General features: G+C 43.0%; 1 protein-coding gene across 2 annotated transcripts in view; it reads right to left on the bottom strand.

Annotated features, from left to right (window-relative positions):
• Positions 1-27,066, bottom strand: part of ASAP2 (ArfGAP with SH3 domain, ankyrin repeat and PH domain 2) — a 121,069-nt gene that overhangs the window by 21,585 nt on the left and 72,418 nt on the right. For both annotated transcript variants that reach the window (XM_077310424.1, XM_077310416.1), the window contains exons 10-21: positions 25,623-25,726; positions 25,436-25,505; positions 17,642-17,729; positions 12,234-12,282; positions 11,234-11,400; positions 9,330-9,463; positions 7,559-7,653; positions 4,940-5,129; positions 3,704-3,789; positions 3,482-3,597; positions 2,203-2,270; positions 79-192 (exon numbers count right to left, since the gene is read on the bottom strand). In XM_077310424.1, coding sequence (XP_077166539.1) covers positions 79-192; positions 2,203-2,270; positions 3,482-3,597; positions 3,704-3,789; positions 4,940-5,129; positions 7,559-7,653; positions 9,330-9,463; positions 11,234-11,400; positions 12,234-12,282; positions 17,642-17,729; positions 25,436-25,505; positions 25,623-25,726 — 1,281 coding nt within the window. The remainder of the gene's footprint in view (positions 1-78; positions 193-2,202; positions 2,271-3,481; positions 3,598-3,703; positions 3,790-4,939; positions 5,130-7,558; positions 7,654-9,329; positions 9,464-11,233; positions 11,401-12,233; positions 12,283-17,641; positions 17,730-25,435; positions 25,506-25,622; positions 25,727-27,066) is intronic.

Here is a 27,066-nt window from a genome sequence, read left to right as displayed (position 1 = left end):
ATACCTTTACCTTTACCTTTAATCTAAAACCTTTAAAGCTGGCAGGTCGCTGAAGTCACACACTGTTCACACACTCACCTGTAACTTTTCGTCCACATCGTCATCACTTTCATCCAGGTCTTCGTGGAGTAGCCGCCATTCATATTCCACATGAACATGGGAATTGAGCCTTCCAGCCAAGGCTTGGGTCAGCTGAGAAACCAAAGTTAGGCATCGTGATGCATAGTTGAACATCAGTAATGAAAATACCCTTTTCTCACACCGGGTTATTTTTTCCACTTCTCCCCGCCACAATTGAAACAGAAGATAATGCCAAAGCAATTTTAAAGGTTTTTATTTCAACTCTTGGATTCTTAGGAACACAAGAGACACATCTGGAATTCCATGGTCCAGCCCCCGCTAAACAGTATGACTGAATGGTCTCCCAAGGAAAAGACAATTATAAAGCCCAGCCCAAAAGTCTGTGTTGAAAGGAACTAGGAATGGCATTAACTCATAGAACCAACTTCTCTCACTGCCTCCACAGCCAACCAATGGTCCTCAAAGAGCCTTTCCTGGGGATCAGGGGCTCTTGGGAACAGAGTCTGGCGTATCACAGGGCTTGAGGGAAAACTGAGAGGAATTAGTTCTCTCTTCTCTTCTTCCTCAGCTATAGACTCAATGACATTCTCAGGCATCCCACTGAAGCTTCCTATCCATACCCCTATTCCAAGAGGCTGTTGTGGAGACAGACTGTATTATCTTATACCCCTTTCTGCTGGAGCAAGGAACCTTAGTGAAAAGCAGCCGTAGGATCCAGCCCATTATGTCCTGGTTCTACATATAATGCCCCACCCCAAGGGGTGCATGCTCAATTTCGGCACAGGTATGTTATGTTGAGGTATAAAATGTAAACTGGGAAATTATCGAAGCCAGTGGTCTTCAGATAGCGACCCATTTTTTATCCCAAGGTAGCAACAAAGGAACCACTGACATTCAAGCTCATGACATCACAGTCACTTCAGAGGAAGAGGAGGAGCCAGAATTGGAACCAGTCTGTGCTACGAAGGGATATTTTCTTACATTAACAGACCTTTTGTTGCCATCCTTATATTCATCTCAGTGTGTGTGTGAGTGAGTGAATGAGTGAGTGAGAGAGAGAGAGAGAGAGAGAGAGAGAGAGAAGACATGGCACCCTTGCTCTCTAGAATCACAGAGTTGGAAGGTACCTCCAGGGTCATCTAGTCCACCCCCCCTGCAGAATGCAGGAAACTCACAACTACCTGCTCACCCACACTGACCCCAATTCCATGCCCAGATGATGCCCCTCTATTAATGCATTCTTCTTTTCAGCAGGAAAGCAAATTGTGGGAAGATGGCTAAGTGTCTCTGTCTCTCCTGTTGCGGTTATTCAAAACTTGGTTGAAGTTAGGGGCCTGAGTCCAAGGGACCTTGGCCCCTAGTTCATGGTTTTGGCCTTGACTAACCCAGTGGACAACAAGCTAGCAAGTTTTGTGACTTTTCGCTTTTTGTGTGTGTTTCTCTTATGTGTTATTTAAATTTATTTGAATTGCAAGACTCTTTGGCACCCTTCTGGGAAGAAAATCACAATAAAAACACGCTAAATAAATAACTAGCACCAGGCGCTTCCAAAAAGCAGAAAATGATGGACTCTCTGTAGAGCAGGCTTTTTCAATCAGAGATTTGTTGATGGCCCTGGAAGGGTTTCCCGAGTGGTTGTGAGTTAATTAATTTTTAATATATTTTAAAATTTGTTAAACATTTATTGGGTGATATGATCACACATGTTCATGTCAACCAACCTACACCCTTCCGAAATGGCTGATGATGGGCCTGGAATGGGTAGGAAGGGCAGAGGCCCCAGGTGGGCATGTAAACAGCTCTGCTTCCCAATCTAATTCTGCATGATAGTGACACTTCTGGGGTCTCCCAAAGCCTGAAGAATGTTTCAGGGATTTCTCAAAGGCAAAACAAAGTTGAGAAAGGCTGTAGAGGCTCATGACCCAGGGGATGGGCTTTACTTTCCTGAGAGTCCCAGTTCATGGGTGGAAGGCCACCTGTTCTAAGTAAGCAACCATTTCTTTTTTTGTGGAACCTTTCCCGTCATTCTGAATACAATAGCATAGAAACCCCTCTGTACCTATATCAGATAATAAGGAGCAGTCCTGCTTTTTAAGAATACAGTGGGGAAAATCATCTTACCAGCTCCTCACAGCGTGTATGTTTTAAGCGTTTAGCTATATCAAGTGGCGTCTCTCCGGCTTCATTCGCTGTAAATCAATAGGGAAGGATTTTATGTTCTTTTCAAAAAACCTTAATTCATGTTACTACAACCAAGATAGCTTCAGAATCTGAAGAGAATGAGCCAAACAATGACAATCCAGTCCAAAGGGATGACAGGAGACTTTAGCTTGTGCACCTCATGGATTAAAAGTACTGCGATGGCAGAAAGTGTTATCTAGTTACTGATTTACAGAGACCCTGTAGGGCAGAGGTGGCCAAACTATGGCTCTCCAGATGTCCATGGACTACAGTTACCATGAGCCCCTGACAGCAAGGCAAATTGGCAATGTATCATGGGAACTGTAGTCCATGAACATCTGGAGAATCAGTTTGGCCACCCTTGCTGCAGGGATTTCCAAAGCAGCAGATGTTCAGTGGTGGTCTGCCATTGCCTGCATCTGCACAGCAACCCTTAATTTCCTAGACCAGGGGTAGTCAACCTGTGGTCCTCCAGATGTCCATGGACTACAATTCCTATGAGCCCCTGCCAGCAAACGCTGGCAGGGGCTCATGGGAATTGGAGTCCATGGACATCTGGAGGACCACAGGTTGACTACCCCTGTCCTAGATAGTCTCCCATCCAGATACTAGCCAGGGCTGACCCTGCTTAGCTTCCCAGATCTGATGAGATCAGGTTAGTCTGGACCACCCAGATCAGGGCAAAATAACAACAACAACAACATAATTGTAATATATTACAATTATTACATACAATTGTAAATAATATACAATTATTTTTTTAAAATGCTGCAATGTATATCAAATGAATTCCCTTAGTTTAGCTGAAGTATTTGCTCCAGTGAAATACTTATAACAGCTAGCTGTTTCTTTCCTCATTGGGTTAATTCAGCATTTACCATATAATGATGACTCTCAGAAAATTTGATAAAATAACGAGCACGTGAGTATTAAGACAATTTCTGAAAGATATTCATTCCTCCAGTGTACAGCTTAAAAAAAAAACGAACTAATCTATATTACATAGGAAAGAACTCGCTGTTTATTGTAAACCTTCAAAAGCTGTTTCCCTTTGTAAGCGCAATGGTGGTTTTGTGGACAATTTTATATTATTGTTCTTATCATAGCCTTAAGCCCTGAAGAGGCCTTGTCCAAAGCAATAAGCTAACCAACTAAATTTATCCTGCAAATAGCTAATGGAAAGCCTGTGGAGACAGAGAAGCCCTCTTTCCTCTTTTACCTATTTCGATGGAAGCTTTCCCTCTCAGCAGTAGTTTGAGGCACTCCACGTTATCGGTCAAGCAGCAGTAATGCAGAGCTGTGCTGCCTTTGCATGTCTGCTTGTCGAGGTTTCCACTGTACAGGAAGAGAAAGGTTAACACAGGTCCAGCTCTCCAGAGTCTGGTTCAAACGCGATTCTTGTACAATTAGGTTTGTAGTTTTGGAAATGGATCTTGCTCACCTATTCTGCACCAAGAAGTCAACTATGTGAAGCGAGGTTCGGTCGACTGATCTTACTGCGAGGTGAAGGGCCGTTTCATCTTGTTCCTGAAAATTGCATTAGACTTGTACGTTTGTTGTTTTTTGTTTTTCTTCCACTTTGGAAATGTCACAAATTTCAGTGCCAGATTTATGGTTAAGCTAGGTTGAACAAAATATTTAAAAAGCAGACTGTCCCATTTATATCCCAATCACGTGCTGTTCCAAAATGGGCTACCCCCCCCCACACACACATTTTGGGAAAAGACAGGAGGCAGGAATGTACTACACCACTCTGTAGCCTTGAATTGAATGCGGCCCCAGCAGATCTTTCAAATGCCATTCTCTGCAGCTTCTATGTGACCGAAGGGAAAGCAAATTGGGGAGCCCAGATCTGACTGGTTACAAAATGTAATATGGAGTTTGACACTAAGGGGTCCCTTGAGTTAGATCCAGACTGTGGTGCTGGCAAAAAGGGGGAGGGAAATTGTTTCTCCCCTCCCCCATGCTTCTCCATACTTCTCCCAGAAGAACTTCTCTTGCCCGATCTTTCCTTTTCTAGTTGGGCTAGTGGTAGCAGACAGAGATTTCACATGGGAAACTGCATGTAGGTAATAAAACATTAACCTTTGCTTTCCCAGGACCAGTTTTAGAAGAGTTCGAGTTGCCCTGTCCTATTTGTCTTCTAACAGGAGAGGTGGATGAGTTTCCTAAATCCCAGGACTTTACATATAAAGACTCGGCTGCAGATATGTATCTGTGCAAGAGGTTTCTGTGTCTTGCCTATCAAAGAGCTGAGTGCCCACGACTCTGGGGAGGCAACCATTCAAAACTCAGAAAGGGCCTCAAGTTCAAAATATTTGGGAAACTGCACCTATGCCATTAGGCTGCATCTTAAGTCGTAAATATACCAAAACAAAAATCCTCTGTGTTCAGGTTTCAGTAAGCCTACATACATCTCCAGTGGAATTTCTGTGCAAACACGTTACTCGTGTTTTAAGATTTTTTGATTTTGTTTGTTTTTTTGCAACAGATGGGAGTGCTTTTGATCTCAATGTAAATGTTTCGCTGCCATGTTTCATGTACCATCAAGGCAGTATCAGAGCAGGAGAGTGACAGTGAATTATCTTCAAAGGACTATAAATTTATCTACGATTCCACTGTCATAAATAAAGAGTTTTACATCAATCAGTGATACCTGGAGGTTGCAAACACTTACATGTCCATTTGCTAGTGGGATTTTCTCAGTTAGATCCACACCATCAGCATATACTTGGAGCAGTCCAAAAATGTCTCTAGTTCTGACCGCCTCACAGAGACTTTGTAGCTTAGCCGCAGTGTCAGAGTATTTTTTCCTTGCATATTTTCTTTCGATATATTTGGCATTAATATAATCTTTTCTTGCATTCCTGGAACAAAGTACAGTTGATAGAAAATTGACATTACCTACTCAGATATTGTGTTGGGTGCTCCTTGAAATTGTTTTGAGTTTCATTTTCGATATAATACTGTCCACATTCTCTGACATAAATACAAAAAGGCGTTATGTACTTATGATCCTTTAACAAGCACCAAACATTTAAATTAACTGATTAGACTAGGTGAGTGATCTCAACTTTCTGTAAAACCCCTTTAGCTTTGCATGGCAAATCTGTACGATCCTTTTGCAAATTCAATTAAAACGAAGTGCAGGAGTCATTAAAGTGACGCATCCTTCAATTCTTCCGGGGATAAACCTGAATCTTTAAACATTCGCTGTTCTGTTACTCTTTTACTTTATTTAGCCTCAGGTCAATTGTTTAGATTTGCTGTCATGCATGATTTAAGACAGGATCCGTTACAGATTGTAGAGGGTAAGCCGATCAAGTCGGCTCCATCCAAATGCTACTTTTCTGGACTGTAGTCAATCTTTATCTAAAAGGCTGTAAAAACTGCAGGGAATGTTTAAGTCTCAAATTATTTCTCTGGATTTTTTCTGTTCTTGACAGCAGCCACTGGTCCATCTTTCCTTTTGGGTTACAACTGCCATTCATTTAAATGGTTTACCAGGTTATTTTTTAACACAAGTGACAAACACGTGCCAATTGCTAGGAGGACTGAAAGTATGTTGACAGTGAAGATGTCAAGCTCTTACGACACCTGACTAGGGTGTCGGTCACTTAGAGTGCTCTCTTATGTACCGGGCCATGGCTCCTCCTCGTCCTTCTCCCTGGCTCCTGCCTCGGGGGCTGCCCTGCCACTCTGCCACCGGCGCACCTTTGGTGTTCTCCAGCGGCCACCATGGCTGGAATCTAACCCAGCTCTACAGACTAGAGTTCGCCACTCTTAACAACTGCACCAAACAATACACGGATGCCATTTTTGGCAGCAGCCCCATGTCTGAATTGTTTCCCCCCACCTGGGGTTCCACCTTTACTCCATTTTCCAGTATCAAACCCTTAAGGCAGGGGTAGTCAAACTGCGGCTGGGTGGCACTGCGCCCCCCTTAGCGTGGCACTGCGCAGCTGCTGCTGACAGCGCCCCCCAGTGGGCGGCGGGAAGTCAGGGGCACCGGCAGGAAAGCAAGCAGAGCAGGGGCTCAGGCGCCGGCAGCAACGTCCCTCGGCAAAAAACTACCCCCCCCCCAGGCCTCAGTAAAATTGTCAAGTGTTGACCGGTCGCCGGTGATAAAAAGGTTGGGGACCACTGACATACAGGACTGCACTGACAATCACTTCAACAAGTCAATGAATTATGAGACATTCCATACCAAATAGTTGTATTCAGTCATTAGGATGTCTTTTTTGTGGATTCTTCTCTCCCTTTATAGACCCCTACATCAGGGCCTGGGGGAACACTTCAGGTTGTACAGTGGGTTGCAACTAAAGAGAGAAGGTGGGAAAATTCTGTCCCATAAGCAGAGCTTGTGGTTGGTGGGACACAGCCTCATCGTGTTTCGAAATAAGTTACCAAAGGGGATAAAAAGCCAAAAAGAACAGAAATTGGGGTTCCAATGGGAAGCCAAAGCTTACATTTTCAGTTGACCTGTTAATTCAGTTGCAGTTTACTCATAAGCAACAATTTAGTTAATTTGGCCTTGATCATCCCCTTCCCCTCCAGCGGCTTCTTTAACTCAACTGAAGGAATTTTATAAAGGAAGCTTCAAAATACACTGCTGTCTGTGGACATGGGGGGGGCTGTTTCCAATTAGCTTTCTAACAGCAGCCTTTCAAGTCTACTTTTCTCACTGAATCCTAGTTTTCAAGGAATATTGTGCATAGATATGGTTGCAAAAGGTCCATCCACCCAAACAGAATATGGACAGTACACAGGTGCATGCATGCAGGTTCTTGGAGGCAGGAGTCTTTGTCGGTTTTAAAAAGGCTTTCTTGGCTTCAGACCAAGAAAGGGAATTCCATTACTTCTCTACATTGGCACAAACAACATATTTAGCTCTGAATAACAGGATGCCACTTCTAAAACCTTTTAGCATTGGCTTTACTTACAACCTCATTTTCTTGTTCGACAATATTCTCCACTAAATTTAACCACAGGATGCCTATTTCTTTTTACTGCCTTGTTCCCAGCAACAGGTACCTTTTCAATACTTGTTTTGATTTCAGCAGAACTCAAATATTGTATAGAAATAGCACATAGTGGTAATCCTCAACATCTCTGTAAACTGATACTGAAAATAAGAGGAGGACATCTGTGTGAGAGCGCACATGCATGTGAAACAAAGAAAACAGAGCCTTGCTAACGGCCAACTAGTGAGTTCTTGCCCAGGGCAAGAGTTGAACTTACAGTTTTAGCCATTACACAACACCAGTTCCTCATACATTCCATGTTTCACACTTACATATCACTGCTTGGATTGGGTTTGATTATCTCGTCTGCAGGAAGGCAAAATTCCATAATCTCATTAAATCCTGCGTTCCCAATATTCTTGGCGAGCTATCAAGATAAATACCGACAATTCAAAGATTATGAAATTGCTGTATCATGTGTTTTAATTAGCATCAGACTCAGAGCATGCAGGTTTTTATGTCTAAACTAGAGGCATAGCCCGGTGCACCCAGGAATGCACTGGGCACTAGGACACAGGCCTTTGTGGGTGGTGGCCACATGGCAAAGGCATAAATGATGGTTTTGACATCCTCCTCTCCCTGCTTCCCACTCAGTCTTAAGATCCAGTGTGGTGTGGTGGTTAAAGAGTGGTGGACTCTAATCTCAAGAGCTGGATCTGATGCCTCCTCCATGTGCAGCCAGCTGGGTTGCCAACCTCTAGGGGAGCTGAGAAAAAGAATCAATAATTGGTTGTGTAATAAAGACTATTTTGAATAAATAGACTTTATTGCACAGCCAATTATCAATTTATTTCTTGGCTTCTACTTCGTGGGATCAGCAGGTTCTAGTTTTGGAACCTCATGGGGAGACCTGGAGATCTTGAGGAATGACAACTGGTCTCCAGGCAGCAGGCCCCATGGAGAAAACAGGTGAATTTGAGTGTGAGCCTCCCCCGCCCCACTCCGCATTCTGGATGGAGAGAGGGCAGGGAAAACCACTCGGACAGCAGTTGCCAATCTGTGGCCTGGTGCAGGTCCTGCCAGGGGAATTTCACACACACACAAACATGCAGGTCATCTCAAAGTGATCATCTCCAGAGTATAAAGACCAGCTCAGCTGGGGAAGAAGTCTGCTGTGGAGGGGAGACTGAGGCATTGCACCATCTTGAGGCCGCAGCTCCAAACCTCCAGGAATATTCCCACCCCAGGGCATGCATATCATGTGCAGACTATACAGATCAGCTCCCCTGGCAAAAAGGACAGCTGGGAAGGGGAGACTTTGTTGCCAGGGAGATGTTTTTTATACCCTGCTTTTCACTACCCAAAGGAGTCTCAATCGCCTTCCCTTCCTCTCCCTACAACTGACACCCGTGAGTTAGGCAGGGCTGGGAGAGCTCTGACAGAACTGTTCTGTGAAAACAGCTCTGACAGGACAGTGAGTAGCTCAAAGTCACTCAGCTGACTGCATGTGGAGGAACAGGGAATCTAACCCAGCTCTCCAGACTAGAGTTCGCCACTCTTAACAACTGCACCAAACAATACACGGATGCCATTTTTGGCAGCAGCCCCATGTCTGAATTGTTTCCCCCCACCTGGGGTTCCACCTTTACTCCATTTTCCAGTACAAACCCTTAAGGCAGGGGTAGTCAAACTGCGGTCCTCCAGATGTCCGTGGACTACAATTCCCAGGAGCCCCTGCCAGCATTCGCTGGCAGGGGCTCCTGGGAATTATAGTCCACGGACATCTGGAGGACCGCAGTTTGACTACCCCTGCCTTAAGGTCAAGATTAACACAAAATGAACTGCTGAAATTCTGCAACCATAATGCTTTACTTTATTCTCTAGGTTCCTTTTGAGACGGCTGCTGTAACACACCTCAATCCAATACATTTTATTCAGCAAAACTTGTACTAACAGAGCTGCAGTTGTATTAGAATCAATACTGTTCCACAGTACTTCCTTTAATGGATAACCAAGGGGTTCTTACAATTATACTGACTGGCAAGAACATACTGTCTAGACAACTCAGTTAACCTTTAAATGACGGAGACGTGTTCGGCTTACCAGCAGTTCAGATGTTCCCAGCACATCTAATGTGAGCGACTGCATTCTGGAATAGTGGACACCCAGCTCTCGGTGGATTCCTGAGCACTCGATACAAGTTAAAATGCCCAAGTTGGTTGAGAGCCATGTAGGGTCTGAAATGTCAATAAAAAGAGAATGTAAGCTGCAGGAGGTAATGTATTTCAGTGGGATTGCTATGTTGCACTCTTCTAAACCCCCTGAAATCTATGGACTTGGGAGATGGACGGTATAATGGAATTTATTGTATGGTTATGGATTTTATTGTACGGTTTTACTGGGGTTTTGTATGCTGTAACTCACCTCGAGCTTCCGGGAAGAGGCGAGTAACAAATCTAATAAATAACAACAACAACAACAACCACTTAGGATTGCTCTGGTAGACTGCTATGATAAAATCCAAAAGGAGTCAGTGGCATCTCGGAGCTGGCATTCACAGGCATGGATCTTTCCAGCCTTCCTCTCCCCCAGCAGCCCCCTCTTTAACAGTGAAAAGTTGAAACAAAAGGTCAGAAGAGGACAGGGGTCTCTGCGGGTGGGAGAATCAATCCTCTTTGAAGTGTTTATTATCTTGACTACCGCAAAAACAGAAGCAGAAAGAAACAAAATTAAGTCCACCATAGGGAGATACGTCTAGCCCACACAGCAAGAATGCATTGTGTTAAATTCTAAGGATGATCTCCCACAGTAGATTAACTACCCATTAGGAAACCGTGTGTGAGTACAAGCAGGAAATAAGGCTCTACCTAGCAAAAGTTAAACCTTACTTTTCCAGCCAAGCATGGGAGGGCGTAGGAGAAAGAGCACAGGTGAACAAATCACTGCAAATCTCACCATTTGCAGGGCTCCATTACAGAACCACAACAAAACTGAAAACAAACTGTGGGGAAAGAAGACTCGTTTTTTTATACCCCACTTTTCACTGCACAGGAGTCTCAAAGCAGCTTATAATCTCCTTCCCGCCCTCTGCCCAAAACAGATACCCTGTGAGGGAGGTGAGGCTGTGAGAGCCCTGACAGTACTGTTCAGTCAGGACAGCAGTATTAGGACTGTAACGAGGCCAAGGTCACCCAGTTGGCTGCATGTGGAGGAGTAGGGAATCAAACGTGGCTCACCAGATTAGAAGCCGCTGCTCTTAACCACTACACCATGCTGAATATATTAGGGTGTTAGACTGATTTAATGGTATGAATTTACAGTTTATTTGGTCTTGACAGGTCTGCTTCCAATTGTTATTTCTCACTAGTGCAACTGCTTTATGTGTGGTTAACGTACATATGTTCTGTTTGTGATTTATTTATAATTTAAAAAATGGGCTTTGAAAGGGGTGTCAGGCAGGAGGGCATGAGAGGGTGGACGTGGCCTGCTTTGGCCCACAAAGCAGGCTAAAGGGAGTGGAAAGCCTCCCCCCCTCCACTACCACCAGCGGCGACAGGGCTTTGCGGCCCGCAGGGAGGCTCCAAACTCCCCCCCTCCCGGCTCCCTCCCAGCAGGAGTGTCCCTGCGGGCCGCAAAGCCCTGTCGCTGCCTCTCTCCTCGTGGGCAACAATGGAGGCCGCAGCCACAAGGCTTCTAGCAGGCAAGGAGGGAGGGTGGAATCTGGAGAGGGAGGGCCAATCACTGTGGACCTGAATGGACAGGGCCCCGGACAGTCTCCTCCCAGGAGGCTGTTTCCCAAATATTTAAGGGAGCAAAATAGTGTTAAAGATAAGTGCTGTGAAGTTGCAACCAACTCATGGCAGCCCCCCATGAGGTTTCCAAGGCAAGAGATAAGCAGGGGAGGTTTGCCATTGGTTTCTTCTGCACAGCAACCCTTATTGGGATGGGAAGGGGAAAGGATTTATTTTATCAGTCAAATAAATACTCCATCAGCACTGTAGGGTCACCTTGTGCTCCGCAATCACAGCACACGTCATTTCCAGGCATCCTCTGCACATCAGAGATGATTTCTTTTGTCAGTTCTTGGACAATGTTGTTTTCTCCCGTGCTGTCATCGCCTTTGAATGCATTATTTAAAGCTTCTTCTTTACTGTTCTGCAGCACAGATATCCAGCTACAAAAACCAAAAAGAAAAAAGCAAAAAGAAATCACATGTCTCTGTTTCAACTGTACTAGTAATCTTATTTTTTCAGGGCTTTTTTTAAAAAAATCATCTTTTTGTTTGCATTTGAAAATCTGTTTGTGAAATGGATCATTTATGTGTGTGTATGTTTTGAGAGGAGGGGGAGTGTGATGTAGGAAGGTTCAGAAATAGATGTTCTGTGATTCAGCAGTTAGATTTATGTCCAAGGCTGCTAAATAAGACAAGCTTCATATAACTAAAAAAAGCAGTGCAGGATTGGGAGACATGGCAACAGCTGAGTCATAGAATTGCCAAGAGTTGGACACGAGTGAACGGCTAACGTCATCATACTGGTTGGCCATACAATGCATAACGGACAGATTCAGCCCAAACTTTTTGGCACACAGTTTAATTACAATCAAAATGAATGTTTTCCAGGGGTTGGCTCCAATGAATCCCTCTTTTTGTTGGTGGAAGACTCTCTACTTAGTAGAAGGAAGTCCCCAAATTTTTGAGATTCAAATATGACATTTCTTTCTCCTCTCTCTCTCTCTCGCTCTCAAATGTAAAGTCATAATCCAGATTTATATTGACTTAAACTGAAAATCCCCCCCACCGTTGAAACAGGAGGAGATATCTGCTGACTCAGCATTATGATTCCAACATTTGCACGTTTTTTAAAGCTGAATTGTCCAAGCTCCTCTGCAACAGAACCAAGGCATGTTTTTCAAGTAAGAAGGAGCTATTTCCTCTATAGAACATACCAGCATCACAAGCCAGTAAAAAAGCAATCATTACTCAAGCAAAATAGAAATACAACTTACATTTGACAATCCTGTTCATCCTCTGCTTGGAAATGATACGTTCTGTCATCTATAGAATAATAAATATTTCTAAAGTTGGCCCCAAATAAAGATGTAGACTGTCTACTTCATCAGACTATTTATGACAAGTTCAGCAGCAACTCTCTTCTACTAATGTCACTTCTGGAAATGTAATAACTAGACAATAAATTATGCAGAGTTACAATCCCTCATGTATGAAGATGCAGGCTACTTCAGTGAGGGGAAGACGGAGAAAGATTCACTGTGCAATCGCCTTCTGTAAAATCTTCTGCTGGGTTCAACCATCTATCTTTGAATGACCTTTTTCTTCTTTAGATCCCAGGAGCCTGTCTTTCCCTTTTGCTCTTCTCTATGCTGTCATTTCTTACTTTCCTTCATGTTGGATAACTTCTGATTTAAGTAGGGCAAGTAGGATATCTCAACAAGGTCTTCTCAGAAGCCCATATAAAAAAAATCCCAAGGATATTCTCACATTAAAGATGGTTTCCTAAGCAGCTAAACAGGCCTTTGAAAGCTATGACACATGGGACTGTCCTAAAGTTACCATTCAGAGGATTGTACTCCTGTGGATCCCACTTGAGTCCTAAGTGGCTTAAACCCTTCTGACTGACCAACAAACCAAACGCTTTCCTATTGAGGGGGGCATTCACATACACTTCCATTTGAGCATGGCTTCAGGGCAGGAAGGACTCTGAACTGGTATCTAATTCAAGCAATCAGGGAGCAGAGATGGCTACATACTTTTTTCTTTCCCTAGGCCTTAGGTGCAGGCAATGGGAAGATGGATCTTCATTGCAGTGGGCATGCACTGAAGTTTGATTTGCATATTACCTGGGCAACATGGAATCTATGGCAACTTGCCTGTTTACCATACCTTCCTAGTAACATTTAAAGGAACCAATTGTGTGTGCCAAGCAACTTCCTTTCAAGTGCGGTCTCTGCAGAGAAAAGGTCTGTTACTTTGTGCTTGCAACCAAGTTATATTTGCAGGGGACAAACACTTCAGATGTTTACCTCTATAAGCAGACGGCAGGGTTTGCTTTACACAATCCCACTGCATGAACAGAAAGCATTCCCCTCCAACACAGATTTGTCCCCTTTTGGTGGTTTCTGGCTCTGCCCCAACTGCTCCAGAAGATTAGAAAAATATCTAGAATGAGCTTTTGGAGGGACATGGGCAGAGAGAAATCAATAACTTCACTCCTTATCAATGAAAGTGCCTTTCAAGCCCTTATCATGAAGTTATTTAATTCTGTTACAGCATTAAACTCCATAAGACGAAGAATTTTTGATCATCAAATATGTAAAGAAACTGTGCTTTAATAGATAGGAGATATAAAAAGTTGTTCCGAACAAGGAAATGAAAGATGACTGACTAAGACACCATAAAAAGATTACAGAGCACCCTTAGACTTCCACAAGCAAGAGGGATGATGAATATTATAGGAATGATTCTTGTGCTCAGCTAAATTCAGAAAGGGCCTTTTAACAACAGTCTTTTAAAAACGTTGGTTCCAGAATGGAAAATGGACAGGAATAGTGGCCACCGTGGACAGTTTCTCTGTGTCAACCAGCAAGGACCATACCTTGCTTTCTGCTTCTGGAATGTATTTTGGCAATCAACAGAGAAGGGGCTGATGACAGAGGATGATGGAGAATGGACAAGAAATGTTTTGGCTTATTCAAGCAATTAATGGACTATGCTGAAAGGATACTTTTGTACCCTGAAGAGAATTGAAGAAAGAATGTCTGTGTCAAAGATATTATGAAACATGGAGGTAAATAGTAGGCATAGTCAAATCAGATGGGAAGAGAAAATGGTCCTAATTCTCAGAATAAAATCTTGATGCTTAGTTGATAAAAGTAGTAGATATAATTGAAATTCTGACTGTTGTTTTTAATTTGTGTTCAAATGAAACTGCATAAATTGAAGATATTTCTGTCTTTACAAGAAAGGACAAAAACAAGCACTTTCTTTGAAAAAGGCAAATGCACTGAAGTAAAACAGTATTTAAAATTATGAGATAGGAAAGAGAATTATGGACAACTAACATACCCTGTTTTAGAAGCTCATGGGATTGACTACTGCAGTTAATTAAGACAGTATGCAGACAGATTGAGAAGGGGGGCAGGATGTTCAGATAGTTATCCTTTATATGAGAATGGATTTTAAAAGTTCCTTTTTTCAGTTCAGGAAAGGGAAGGAGATGTTCAACATCTATTATGATAAAGTGTCATAAATTGAAAGAGGCAAGAATTCTGGTCACAAATCAACAATGGGTTGAAACCAGAGCAAAATTTCTGCTTGAAAGTCGGTTTTTGCACAAGCAGAAACTCAAGAAAAAGTCTGTAACTTTCCACCTACATTTCCACCTGCAGAAGGTCTATAGCAACCATTCACTGAGCACCGTAATACATGGGGAGAGAAAGGCTAGGGGCTGCACAGGGCCTTGCCCATGCAGAACTGTGCTAAGCCCATTTATGTTTCTGCTTGCGTGTTGCTGGATCCAAGCAAGTCTATCCACTTGCCCTAAGTGAGGTAAATGAGTTACAATCAATACCCAAAATGGAGGTGGCATTCATCCCTAATCTGAGACGAGTATCTTAACTCTCCAACACAGCGACCCTAAACAGAACCATGTCCTTCTAAATCTTCTAAAATCAATGGGTATAGAAGGGTGTAACTCGATTTAGGTTTGCACCATAAAGCTTCTAACAATTTGGTCGAGTACATTCTGAGTGGAGATTAGGGGTGTGCTGCAAGCCTAGACCTTCTCTTCGCTGCTCTTCTCCTGAACAGACATTTATTTTTTCCATTATGGTTTGCTTTTAACCACCGTTTACTGTTGAGTGTATAAGCCAGGTTTCCTCATCGAGGGTTTTATGAAACCCTGGGAATTGTTGATGGCCCTGGAAGGGTTTCCCAAAGGGGTGGGGGGTTATTTTTTTATATAACTCGTTAAACATTTATCAGGTGATATGACCATATATGGTCATGTCGACCTACCGTCCCAATGGCCAATGGAGAGGGTGGGAAGGGGAGGGTACCCAGGTCGGCATGTACAAATCTATGCTTCCAAATCATATTCTGCATCACTTCTGGGGTTTCTCGAAGGGTGAAGAATATTTTAGGGGTTTCTCAATGGTGAGAAAAGCTGGTATAAGCATTAACTGTGCTTTGAAATCATGTTTTTGGGCAGTCCTAACCATAGTATTGCGGTGTGGATTTTGTTGTCGCTGTTTTATTATTTGACGGTGACTTTTAATTTTTGTTATCTACCAACTGTGAGAGACAAAGGCAAGCTTACACGTTTTAAAGACAAATTTAAATAAACAGATGTTGGTATAATATTAAACGATAATTAAAGAAAGTAGTATTCCAGTACAAGAAGGGGAAATGAAAGAATGAGAGCCCTCTGTATGTTTCTGATCTCCATCAGGAATGTTATCTCTACATCAAACCAGAAATGCACAATCACAAAGGAGTACAAAGCCATATACAGCAATTCAGAAAATCTAAGCAGGAAATGTGCATAGCTCACACTGAAGGCTTGCAAACTAGATAATAAAGGTAGCCCCCATGAAACACTCAGGAGAACCAATTAAATTATTATTTTAAACATGTACACAATGTCAAATTCAAACCTATGTTATCCTAAAGTGAAGGACTAAAGAGTAAAGGAAACCATCATATAATGAGGCAACAAATCTCTGAATACCAGTGCTAGGAGGCAGCATCAAGGGCAACTGGTTGAGCACCGCGTTGAACACATAGTCTGGACTAGATGGACCACTGGACTGATCCACCAACCAGGCTTTATATTTTTAAGACTGTTTGTTATTGACTTCTTGTTGCTTCTTGTGACAGGGCCAGGCTGGTCAGGCCAGAAGGCACACCGCATGAGGAAAGCACTGAGGCACTGCTGGGTGTGAAAGAGTGGACAAACAACTCTGAGAAACCTGCTCTGGAAAGACAAGGCAAGCCTAAGGTGGAGATGATGTGGACTAGCAACTGGGAGACAGGCAGTGATCAGCAGCAGCTAGGATTGGGTGGGGCAGCAAGGCAGCTGAGCCAAGGGCTTGTGTTAAGGCAAGGCTTAGCAGTAGCTGCCAGATAGTTGTAGGGTGGCTATGGGGGTAGTGAAGGGATCTTGTGAGCTAGGAGGCAGAAGGGGTGTTGGTAATCACTTCCTCACTAGGTATGTATGAGGGTCTGAATAAATGGCTGACAGAACTGGCTTAGAATCATAGAATCATAGAGTTGGAAGGGGCCATACAGGCCATCTAGTCCAACCCCCTGCTCAACGCAGGATCAGCCCTAAGCATCCTAAAGCAGCATCCTAAAGCAGGGCCTTAGGAGTCCAGTGTAATTGGGGGGAAAGGACCAATGGATTCTAGAGCCTTGCCTGGCTTCCTACAGGCCTCAGTACTACAGGCTGCCCAGGAGAAACCCAGTTATGTCACACTTATGGAAATAGAATTGGTGATATTATCAACATTTTTTGCTTTAAATGTAAACTCAAGTAATTTAAATGGGCAAAGTATAAATTCCAATGAAAAGGTAAAAAGAGAATTGGCATTGAATGCAATGTGACTAATGCCTTTGCTCAGCCATTGTTCCCTGTCGTAGTGGGTATTTAGATAGCTGAAATGAGTTGATTATTTCACATCGCAACATGAAAGACAGCATCCCAAGACTTCCTGGCTTGCCCACCCAACATTTCTTGCCACCCATTTCTTTCCTTGCTATCCCTTGGCAATGTGAGAAGCTTCCCCATCCATCACAATGGCCTTTCATTTCCCTCACAGAAGCTCTACTTTGTGGCTGCTTATTCTCACTCCGCAGCTGGAATGCAAGTGAGCATGCCACGATCTTGTGGTAGCTCAAGCAGTGGCCAGTGAAGAGTGCCTGACAACAGATGGGTTTTAGCTAGATATAAAATGTGATGTCCTTTCCAATTCTGAATGGGGGGCGGGGGTAATCTCAAGAAAATCATGGCAATTTTAAATTATAATGACATAACTTGATTCATAATCTCTTGGTCAGTAGTCTTAAACACATGACATTAATCTCTTTGAGGTCTGATTCTATACTGAAATCAGGAAGCCGTATCTGAAATGTCCAACTGGTTACGTTACCATCAAGGGCAGATCCAACAACAGAAACTGAGACAAAGATACAAATAGCTTTTGCTGACAAACATACGACCCATATAAAAAAGGCAAAAGATGTTTAAACAAAGCAAGCCAACAGTAAACAGTAATGTATTCCAATTTATATTAGTCTGAATTTTGGAATCTCGATATTAAGTTGTTTTCGGAAGCAAAATGGAGGTCTATAAAACTGCCTGATAGAAAATACCTAAGGAACTGTACGACAAACCTACGTGATATGAGGTCAAAACATTTTTTCTCTTCTGGGTTTGTTTTCACTTGGCAAGTTAACAGATTGAGCTTTGCAGGAGGCCGGTTTGCCTAATTAAAGGGAAAAAAACAAAACAAAAAGGAATATCCCTTAGTAAGAAGACATAAAGAATCAATACGTTTTCTGTTATCAGTTGCTCTTGGAAGGGACAACCCTCCTGCAACTAATTTACAATACATCCAAGGTGTACCCACAGCAGTTCACAGTGTAGGTGGGCACTCTAATCAGGCATATTGGGATTCTTTTAAAATAAAAAACAGAAAGTGAAAGCAACTATCTGCATGATAAGGGTTGGGTTAAGCTGCCTCTTCATGTGTTACAGCTTGAATACATGTATTGAGAGGAAAGATGTGAAACTCCAGAAACATTTTGGTAGTTCACATTTCATGAATCAATATCGATAAATATGCCATAATTCTAAAATTCCATCTGGATGTCCCTCTATAAATACCAGTACAACTCTTAGGAGCACTCCCAGGGAGGGCATTAGTGAGAAAACCCAGGCAGCCATTTTGCTGTGGCCCCATTTTAGCAATAACATATAGATGACATGGTCAACTTCTGTTTTGATAGTAAGGTGTGCTGGACAAAATGAAAGGGACTTATATTCTTGCAGTATGTCCAGCTGGGTAGGGAGAAGTCATGTGGCTCTTTCAACCTTATATCTTAACATTATAGGTTATGTTTGGCTCTCCTCGTTCTTATATAGCAGAGCTGCATGGCTAGACGTGATTAAATGGCTATAGTCACTGACAAAACTTACATTAAAAAGGTACGTATAAAACGTTGCCATAGAAACACAAGACAGAGTAATTCCAAAAAGACCCCTTGACAGGAAAAATTCATATAGTCCACTGCTGTTTTACACACATAAACAGTGTTAGTGGCACATTTTGACAGTAAAGTCAAACAGATTTTTCCAACTATGAAGAAAGAAAACATTGACAATAATTATGCAATTCCTTTCCTTCCATCCCATCCCTCTTTTAAATTCTAAACCTTCTAACATCTATACTTAGTGAGCAAAATCATTTTCATCTTTAAGTGAAACTTGCATAAATATATTCACACCTAATCTGTAACCAGGTCAACCTCTCGTCTGGAAAGGAATATTGACTGAATGTTTCTCTAGAGAAATCTGACTCAAAACCTCAAATACAGAAGGTGGAAGTGGAAGCGAGCTGGAAAGCACAATCATGGTTTTATCTCCCAGCTAAAAAGCCCGAAACGACCAAATATAAAATTTATGAACCAGATTATGGAGTAAGACAATGGTCTCTTATTTGGCCAGAGTTTCCATGGATGTTAATTAAAAGCCTGACCCAGAGGAGTCTCTTGCACCACTTAGCCTAGTACTCAAAACTGTTACATCAGTGCAAAATCTGGGCACCTTATACTGAAGAGACATTACATCGGTGTTGCAAACAGAGAAGGCAGACTATGCAGGAAAAGTACTCTTTGAAAAGAACCTTTCTTCCCCTTTTCTGTTCCAGAGAATGGAAGGTTCCAATTTGATATCTTAGTGTACAAGTCAACATTACTTGTCTTGGCAACAATAACTTTTCCCCCTAGAGTACAGCAGCTGCTTTAACATTTGAAAGAAAAGAAGTACCAAGATGATGTACTGGCAAGAAGAATGCTTAGAGCTCACATTTACGCACTAAGAGTGACCACTGTGTGCTACGAGTTGGGACGTTATCTGTTGACAGCAACCAGTGCTGGATGCTGCCTCCAGGAATTACCAATAGCTAGTGTATGCTGATGGGCAGCTGAGCAATGTAAACACTATGTGAAGGCCAGTTTGGTGTAGTGGTTAGGAGTGTGGGCCTCTAAATCTGGTGAGCTGGGTTTGATTCCTGACATGCAGCCAGCTGGGTGACCTTGGGCTTGCCAAAGCACTGATAAAGCTGTCATGACTGAGCAGTAATATCAGGGCTCCCTCAGCCTCACCTCCCCTTACAGGTTGTCTGTTGTGGGGAGAGGAAAGGGAAGGCGACTGTAATTGAGACTCCTTCGGGTAGAGAAAAGCGGCATATAAGAACCAACTCTTCTTCTTATGAGCCCCAAGGAGGAAAATCAGCAGCGGAGGTGGCAATTCTGGGGCCCCATCCTGCCAACTTCATCTTCCTTTCCAAATCTGTCAGCCCATGCTTCTTTGTGTTAAGAGGAGACTAGGGCCAGAGCAGGGTGCCACGGCTGCTTCAGTGCCACGGCTAGCAAATTATCACAGAATGTGAGGGATTGAGGATGCGCTGGCTCACATGGTCAACGCTAAGGCAGCAAAACACAAACTCCACCTCCAAGGGTGTGTCCTTGAAAACTGCCAGTTCTGGACCCATTCTGCAGACAATAGATAATGCACTTTCAATCCACTTTAGAAGTAGATTTTCGTGTTCTGCACAGGGAAATCCAGTTGCAAAAACACATTGAAAGTGCATTATCCAGTGTGTGCAGAATGGGCCCTTGTCTCCAGTTGGCTGCTGTACTTTTAAGAACAATATGCTAAGCTTCTAGACCTAAGCATGATTACTCAGAACTGAACCTCATTAAAAGCAACATGAAATACGTTGAAGAAGTGCATTCACTAAATGAGGCATTAGTCATTGCTGTTTTCATGTCCATGCGCCTCGTCCAAACTGTACATGCTGAATGTCTCATACAGTATGACCAATGTAATTGGAAGAGGGGCAACTTTCCTTATGGCAACTAAGAGAACATTTACAAAGCACTTATTTAGGGAAATATTTCTAATCCATAATGTCCGTAGGCCTTACTGGGCTTCATTCCAGGATGGTCCTCCTTGAATCATGAAGATAGATTGGGACAACCGCATGGCAGTATAGAAAGCCAAATTTAGCAAGATCTGTCCCTCTGCATGGAGATTTTTCCACTGATGGGTTCTGGGGTTTATTCTACCAACCTACTTATTCTAGTGGCAGATTTTGAGATACTGATTATATTCAAATGACCTAGATTTTGAATGTCAGTAGTTAGTCACTATATACACAACTGTACACTGGCAAAGCCCTGACAAATCAGACACCCTCAATATAACCAACAATAATGTGAGTCTGTCAGGTTCTTCTTGCCTTCCTCCCCCCCCCCTTTGTTTCCTCTTTCTAGGTCAGGGGTGGCCAAACTGTGGCTTTTCAGACGTCCATGGACTATAATTACCATAAGCCCCTGCCATGCTGCAGGGGGTCATGGTTATTGTAGTCCATGGACATCTGAAGAGCCACAGTTGGGCCACCTCTGCTTTTAGTTCAAAGGGGCCGGGGCAACGATTCTCACTTAGACCTATTATGCACGGCCGCTGAAATGGCGGCATGGAGAACGCGAAGAAGGAAGAAGTGAAGCAAACTGCTTACGCACGGGACTTAACGCAACGGTGGCAAAACCCAGAGTATCCAATTATGCACGTGGCTACTCCGGAGCCGCTTCTGGTTGCGCCCTGGTCCTGGGAAGCTCCACTTTCTTCCGCATCTCCCTAATGCGGCTTTTTCAGCGGCATACATTGACTCTGCGCATGGTTGCCGCCTGCAGCGTGCATAATTGGTGATTTTAGCTGCTGCCATTCCACCCCGAATGCGGACTTTCCACTCCGTTCATAATGGGCCTTAGAGGCTTAACAGCACATGTGGCTTTTGATATGCTGCCTGTAGTTCTTCTGAGCTCTGTCCACCCATGCGGCACCTGCCCCAAGTTTCAGAAAAGCAGGCAAGGTCTCAGCTTGTGAAGGGCTGTGATTGGCAGGTCGTTTCCCACCCTGAAACACTTGCAGTTGAACGAATTAGTGAGCTGCAAGCCTCTCTGATGTGCAGGCCTCATACCAGGGACGGAAGTACATTGTGGGTCTTTGCTTCATAGCAATTGCAAATATGGCTCTGCAGGAGCCATGGAGAGGCTACGACTGGGCTATGAAAAGAGAGACAGAGCCATGTTGTACAAATGGCGATCACCTTTTTTATTGTATTCACTAATCGCCCACAAGCAAATTAGTCTCTATGCAACTAAATAAAACAAATGCAAGCAACTGTGAACAAGATCACTGGTCTAATCCTTATTAAAAAATTTTTTTTAATCAGACAGATGTAATAGGATGACTGTGACACAACACAGCCCACAGCCCTAAGGACAATCTAATTATCACAGCGTAACCCAACATAAAGATGCTAAGATGTAGCTCTGATACAGGGGCAACAGGAAAGAGGCAATAACCATATTTTCTCCATAAAGGGGATGTGGAAATTGGAGGGGAAATATGCACACAACTGAAAAGTGACTCTGGAAGGTTAGAGATAAGTGGCATCACCAGGGCTGGTTTATCCATGGAGCACATCCTACGGGCCCTGCACTTCCAGGGGCCCCATGCAGTACCTTCTCCCCCACGGATCAGGGCCATAACCTCTCTCCTCTCCCTTTCTCCTCTTTAAGGGCACTCAGAGTGACAGCTCTTTTCACTGTGGGGGGTCCTTGCACCCCCAGTCTGGCTGCTCCTGCTGCAATTGTACTCTGCTAAGGCCCTGTGAATCCTTAAAGTGGCTCTGTTGCTGTGGGCCCCACAAATCTTTAACCACTCCTGGGCATCACACCAGTAAAGTATTGAAATCCATGCACTATGATACCAGGGTGTGATTTCAAATGGGGCTCATTCCCAGAATATCCAAAGCAGAGAGTATTCCTAAGCATGGGTTCTGTTTCTCTCCTTCCCCATGGATAAATTATAGCCACATCAAAGAATTCGGCAATTTTTATCTTGTATTAGAGTCACCTCATGGGGAACGAAACCCTGGCAAATTCATTCCTCAGCAGTTCTTTTATCCCCCACAATAACTCCTCAAGAATGCCAACACAGGCATTACAAAAGAAAACAAACCTTTTGAGCCACAACATGTGGTCGATTATAATAAATGACCTGACCAAGGTTCAGAAAAAGAGGAAGCACTCTAAACAGCTCTATGACCCAGACCAAAACTGAACGTTGGGACGAGTGTGTTTTGTTTGGAAGTTTAAAAGCCACGAATTGAATCTTCCTGGTTGAAGAAAATTGAGGCCTATCTGGAAAGGTCAAAGATGTACAGGTCCCAAAGTAAGAAATTCAGGGCAAGCAACAGCTGCTATGATGTATAATACATTCTGGAGAAATATGTTCAAGCTGTGAAGCGCTCCTTCTAGCACTTTGGGCACTTTTTGCGACTGCCAGGATTTCAGTGTACGGTTACTATGCTTAATTGGATGCTGAGGGGAGGGAGGAACTAGTCAGAGGAAAACAAAAACTGGCTAGCAGGTGGCCTATGGCAGAGTCCACTGATGTTCCAAAAGGCAGTGTAAGATGGATTCTGAAGATGAAAATGAATTAACATGTTACCCACAAACCACTAATTTATTCTTATTGATATGATCCTTCCTATTTGTACAACAATGACATTTGTTTTTGCATATGAAGTAGAGATCAAGAGGCCTTTGGTCAGTATTTAATTTCATAGCTGATAAAATACGAGACTATCAACCTTTTAGCACTACCTTGCAGGCTAGTTTCAGAGAATATATTTTGCAATTTAGAACCATGAGACTGTACCAATAAGGACAGAATTTCTGGCACTGTCAGAGGTTCCTTATCAACAATGCACACAGGTTAAAATTTCTTCCCATTTCTTTTCTTAGCTACTAGCTTAAACATGTTAACCACAGAGGTGCTTAGAGGGAAGTAATCTATTAAATTAACACAAGTCATACTGTAGGGGCAGGAAGATCTCCTAACATATTTAGGCCTTAGTAAGGAAGTCTTTATACCCAGAAACAAAAAAGACTGCATCTGACCAAACACGCTTCTTATTTTCAGCTCCTTTTCCAAAGGAATGGAGCCACTACCCTTACTCTTACATTTTAGTTCCAGTTTGGAGACGTGTTGCCATACTCATTGACAAAAATCATTTTTTACAAAATACCAAAGAGTCACTCCCTGAACCCCCTGGGTTCCCAGAGCCAGTACACACAAGAAAAACAATCCTTGTAAAATATAGAGAGTTTATTTCAATAATATTCAGAAATAGTTTTATCTCTAGTTAACACGACAATCTTAAGATCACACAGCAAAGAAAACAAGAAAATCTAGCTTACCTAACACATTTAAAATTGGCATTCGATGGTACAATCTTACAGTCGCAATGTCAAAGGCTCAATCATTCTCTCTACTGCAGCCCACTGCAATAGAAGTATTTCATAGTCCAGGCCTTTAGTCCTCCAGAATTCAAGCGTTATTCTCCTTGCTCCTACCCCAATCATAGTTTTTTGGCCAAGTGGTGATGACAATGCAAACAGGATGTATTTTTGCTGAACCCTCTAAAAATTACCTCATCACTCCTGATTCTCCCCCCTCCCAACTTGTGGGCTGCAGTTCCTCATGATAAGCCATACATCAAGGCCATACAGGTCTGGGCCCTACATACCTAAGGGACCACCTCTCTGCTTATGCCCCCCAGAGAGCATTATGCTCTTCAAACTCCAATCAACTGGTGATCCCTGGCCCCAGGGAGGCTCGTCTGGCCTCAACTAGAGCCAGGGATTTCTCGGTCCTGGCCTCCACTTGGTGGAATAAGCTCCCAGCAAAGATCAGGGTCCTGCAAAGCTAAAACAATTCTGCAAGGCCGTCAAAATAGAGCTCTTCCACCAAGTTTTCAGTCGAGGTCAAAGAAGCAACACCAACAAATGGAGCCCCCAGAAGCCCTTCCCCTACCACCAACTGTGCCCAATCAGCTACAGCACAGGGTGACTCCCAATTCAGTCGCTCACTCTATAAAGGTTGCACTTACAGTTGTGCAGTTTATAGCTGAATGTTATACAATTATAAGGTTTTAATGCTGTGATGTTCAGAATGTTGCGAGATTATAATTGTTAACAATGCTTCTTGCGCTGTACTAGCGTCACAGCAATTAGGAGCTGTGAATCCTCAATAGAAATCGCCCTGATCCACAAAGGACAGCAGTATAAAAATGTAATCAAATAAAAAATTATTCCATTCCTAATTTAATTATTCCATTCCATGAAGAAGATAAGGGCCATGCAGGCAGAGAGCCCCATTTAGCAACACTTGCAAGTATACACATTACCTCTTGGGAAGAATCAGGGGTTTGCCTGACAACCTTACTTTGCAAAACATAATTAAAATCCAGCTGACAGAGCCACTTCACCCATGACAGCTCTCCTATCCACCCTCTCCTCGACACAGATTTGCAGATCGCATAGAAGAAAATATTCCACCCACTGCTGCATGCAAAAAAGACTGAATTAGCATCTTTCACTCTAATTCACTTTGCATTAAAAAAACCAACCCTGTGCATTAGGGATCCTCTTCCAAATGCGATTCTGCCATAACACAGCATTTTTCACAGAAGGTTTCTCAAAGTCTGCATACCAATTGGTACTGAATAAGCCCTTGTTATTTTTAACCATGAAGTAAAGCATCTGATGGTTTTCCTTTTCATTATTTTTAACAACACGGTATGGTATTTTGTTGTTTTTTATAATCTACCATCAGCATACTAAAGAAATGTCTTGTGCCAAGATCCCTTAATTCTCATAGCAATTTTGCCAACTTGCTTTTACAAGGAAAAATTAAATTTATCATTATCTCCACGGAACATGCCCTGTAGAGACTCTAGCTGATTCCATACTATAAATACAACTGCAGCCTAATTTGGGTTTTTTTGTATTAGCAACGAGCTGTGTGTATAGAATACTATAAACAAATACTTACTGTACCATGGGAAATGGTAAGGAAACCGTTTTTAACTGTGCATTTCCTCTTCTGCCACACTTTTCTGATTCTGGTTTCAAAAACGAGAGACATCATGATCTAAATTTTGGTGTAACTGGAAGTCATCCTTCTCAAGAACACAAGCTATCTTCTACCTTTTTAAAGCAGCTGTCCCTACGACACCTACCCGTCACTTTTCTTATAGAGGCTCCCATCTCTTTCTGTGCCGTGCTCCTTATTTCCCTGAGGCTGATGTAAACTGTACGTGGTACTCTGCCGGAGCTGAGAATCCTGAAGGGGAGAAGAAAACTGGTTACGACAAAATGCTGTGCCTCTGCCAGTCACAGCATCATCCCATCGCTTCCCTTGTCCCATGACTCATTGCAGGAGACCAAATAAAACAGTGGTGCATTTCTGCAACTTGCTTGATTGCAAACAATGTCTAAGCAACCCTCACTTTTTCTACTGCCTGGCCCCAAAAGGAACCATCTGAAATCCAGACAACATCTACACCAGCCTTTCTCAACTATTTTACCATTGAGAAACCCCTGAAATATTCTTCAGGCTTCAAGAAACCCCAGAAGGGGCACCACCATGTAGAATATGGTTGGGAAGTATAGGTGTGTATATGGCCACCCGGGGCCCCTCCCCTTCTCACCCTCTCCAGGCAGATCACTGGCCATTTGGGGTGGGGTGGGGTCAAAATGACCATATACGGTCATATATCTTCCAATAATGGGGAAGGCACTGGCAAACCACCCCGTATTGAGTCTGCCAAGAAAACGCTGGAGGGCGTCACCCCAAGGGTCAGACATGACTCGGTGCTTGCACAGGGGATACCTTTACCTTTACCTTTATCTTCCAATAAATGTTTAATAAATTAAAATATATATATTAAAACAATTAGCTCCCACCCAATTGGGAAACCCTTCTAGGGCTATCAAGAAACCCCAGGGTTTCACAACATCCCGGCTGAGAAAGCCTGACCCTTAAAATTCCCACCTCTGCAATTTTTTTCCACCAGCTGAAAACACTGTAGTGAGCCAATTTCATAATATTTGTCTTGACTGCCTTAACAGTTTCTTTTCCATACTGTTCCAGACTCTTTAGTGATATGATCCTACAAAGCTCTGTTTTACCAGACATGGCACTACCTAGATATCATATTCCAATAATATCTGTAGACAATTTCCATAGCTCACTGAGCTAATGATACAGTGCTAATTAAGAAAAGGTCCCATGACCCCATTTAGTGCACTCAAACACACACATTTAGCAATTTGTTTCTCAGTAAAATTTCACGCCTGTAATTATGCTGCAATCTTCTTGTATACACATGGTCAGTTTTCAGGTCAGTTTGAAAACAAAAACCTCACCAGATCTTTCAGGGCTATCTAGAACTACTAAAATCAATGCTCTGGGTCCTGAAAAGCCTCTTCATCATCAAATCCCACTGATTCAAACACAGGCTCCATTCTGCACATACTGGATAATGTACTTTCAATGCACTTTAGAAGTAGATTTTCCTGTTTTGCACAGGAAGATCCAGCTGCAAAAGCACATTGAAGTGCATTATCCAACGTGTGCGGAATAGAAGCACATTCACTACGATGGCCTTTAAACTATGGAAA

Source organism: Paroedura picta, chromosome 1 (genome assembly GCF_049243985.1).
Source record: "Paroedura picta isolate Pp20150507F chromosome 1, Ppicta_v3.0, whole genome shotgun sequence".
Taxonomy (NCBI): domain Eukaryota; kingdom Metazoa; phylum Chordata; class Lepidosauria; order Squamata; family Gekkonidae; genus Paroedura; species Paroedura picta.
The sequence above is the reverse complement of the archived record's forward strand: the minus strand, read 5'-3'. Positions and strand labels throughout refer to the sequence as shown.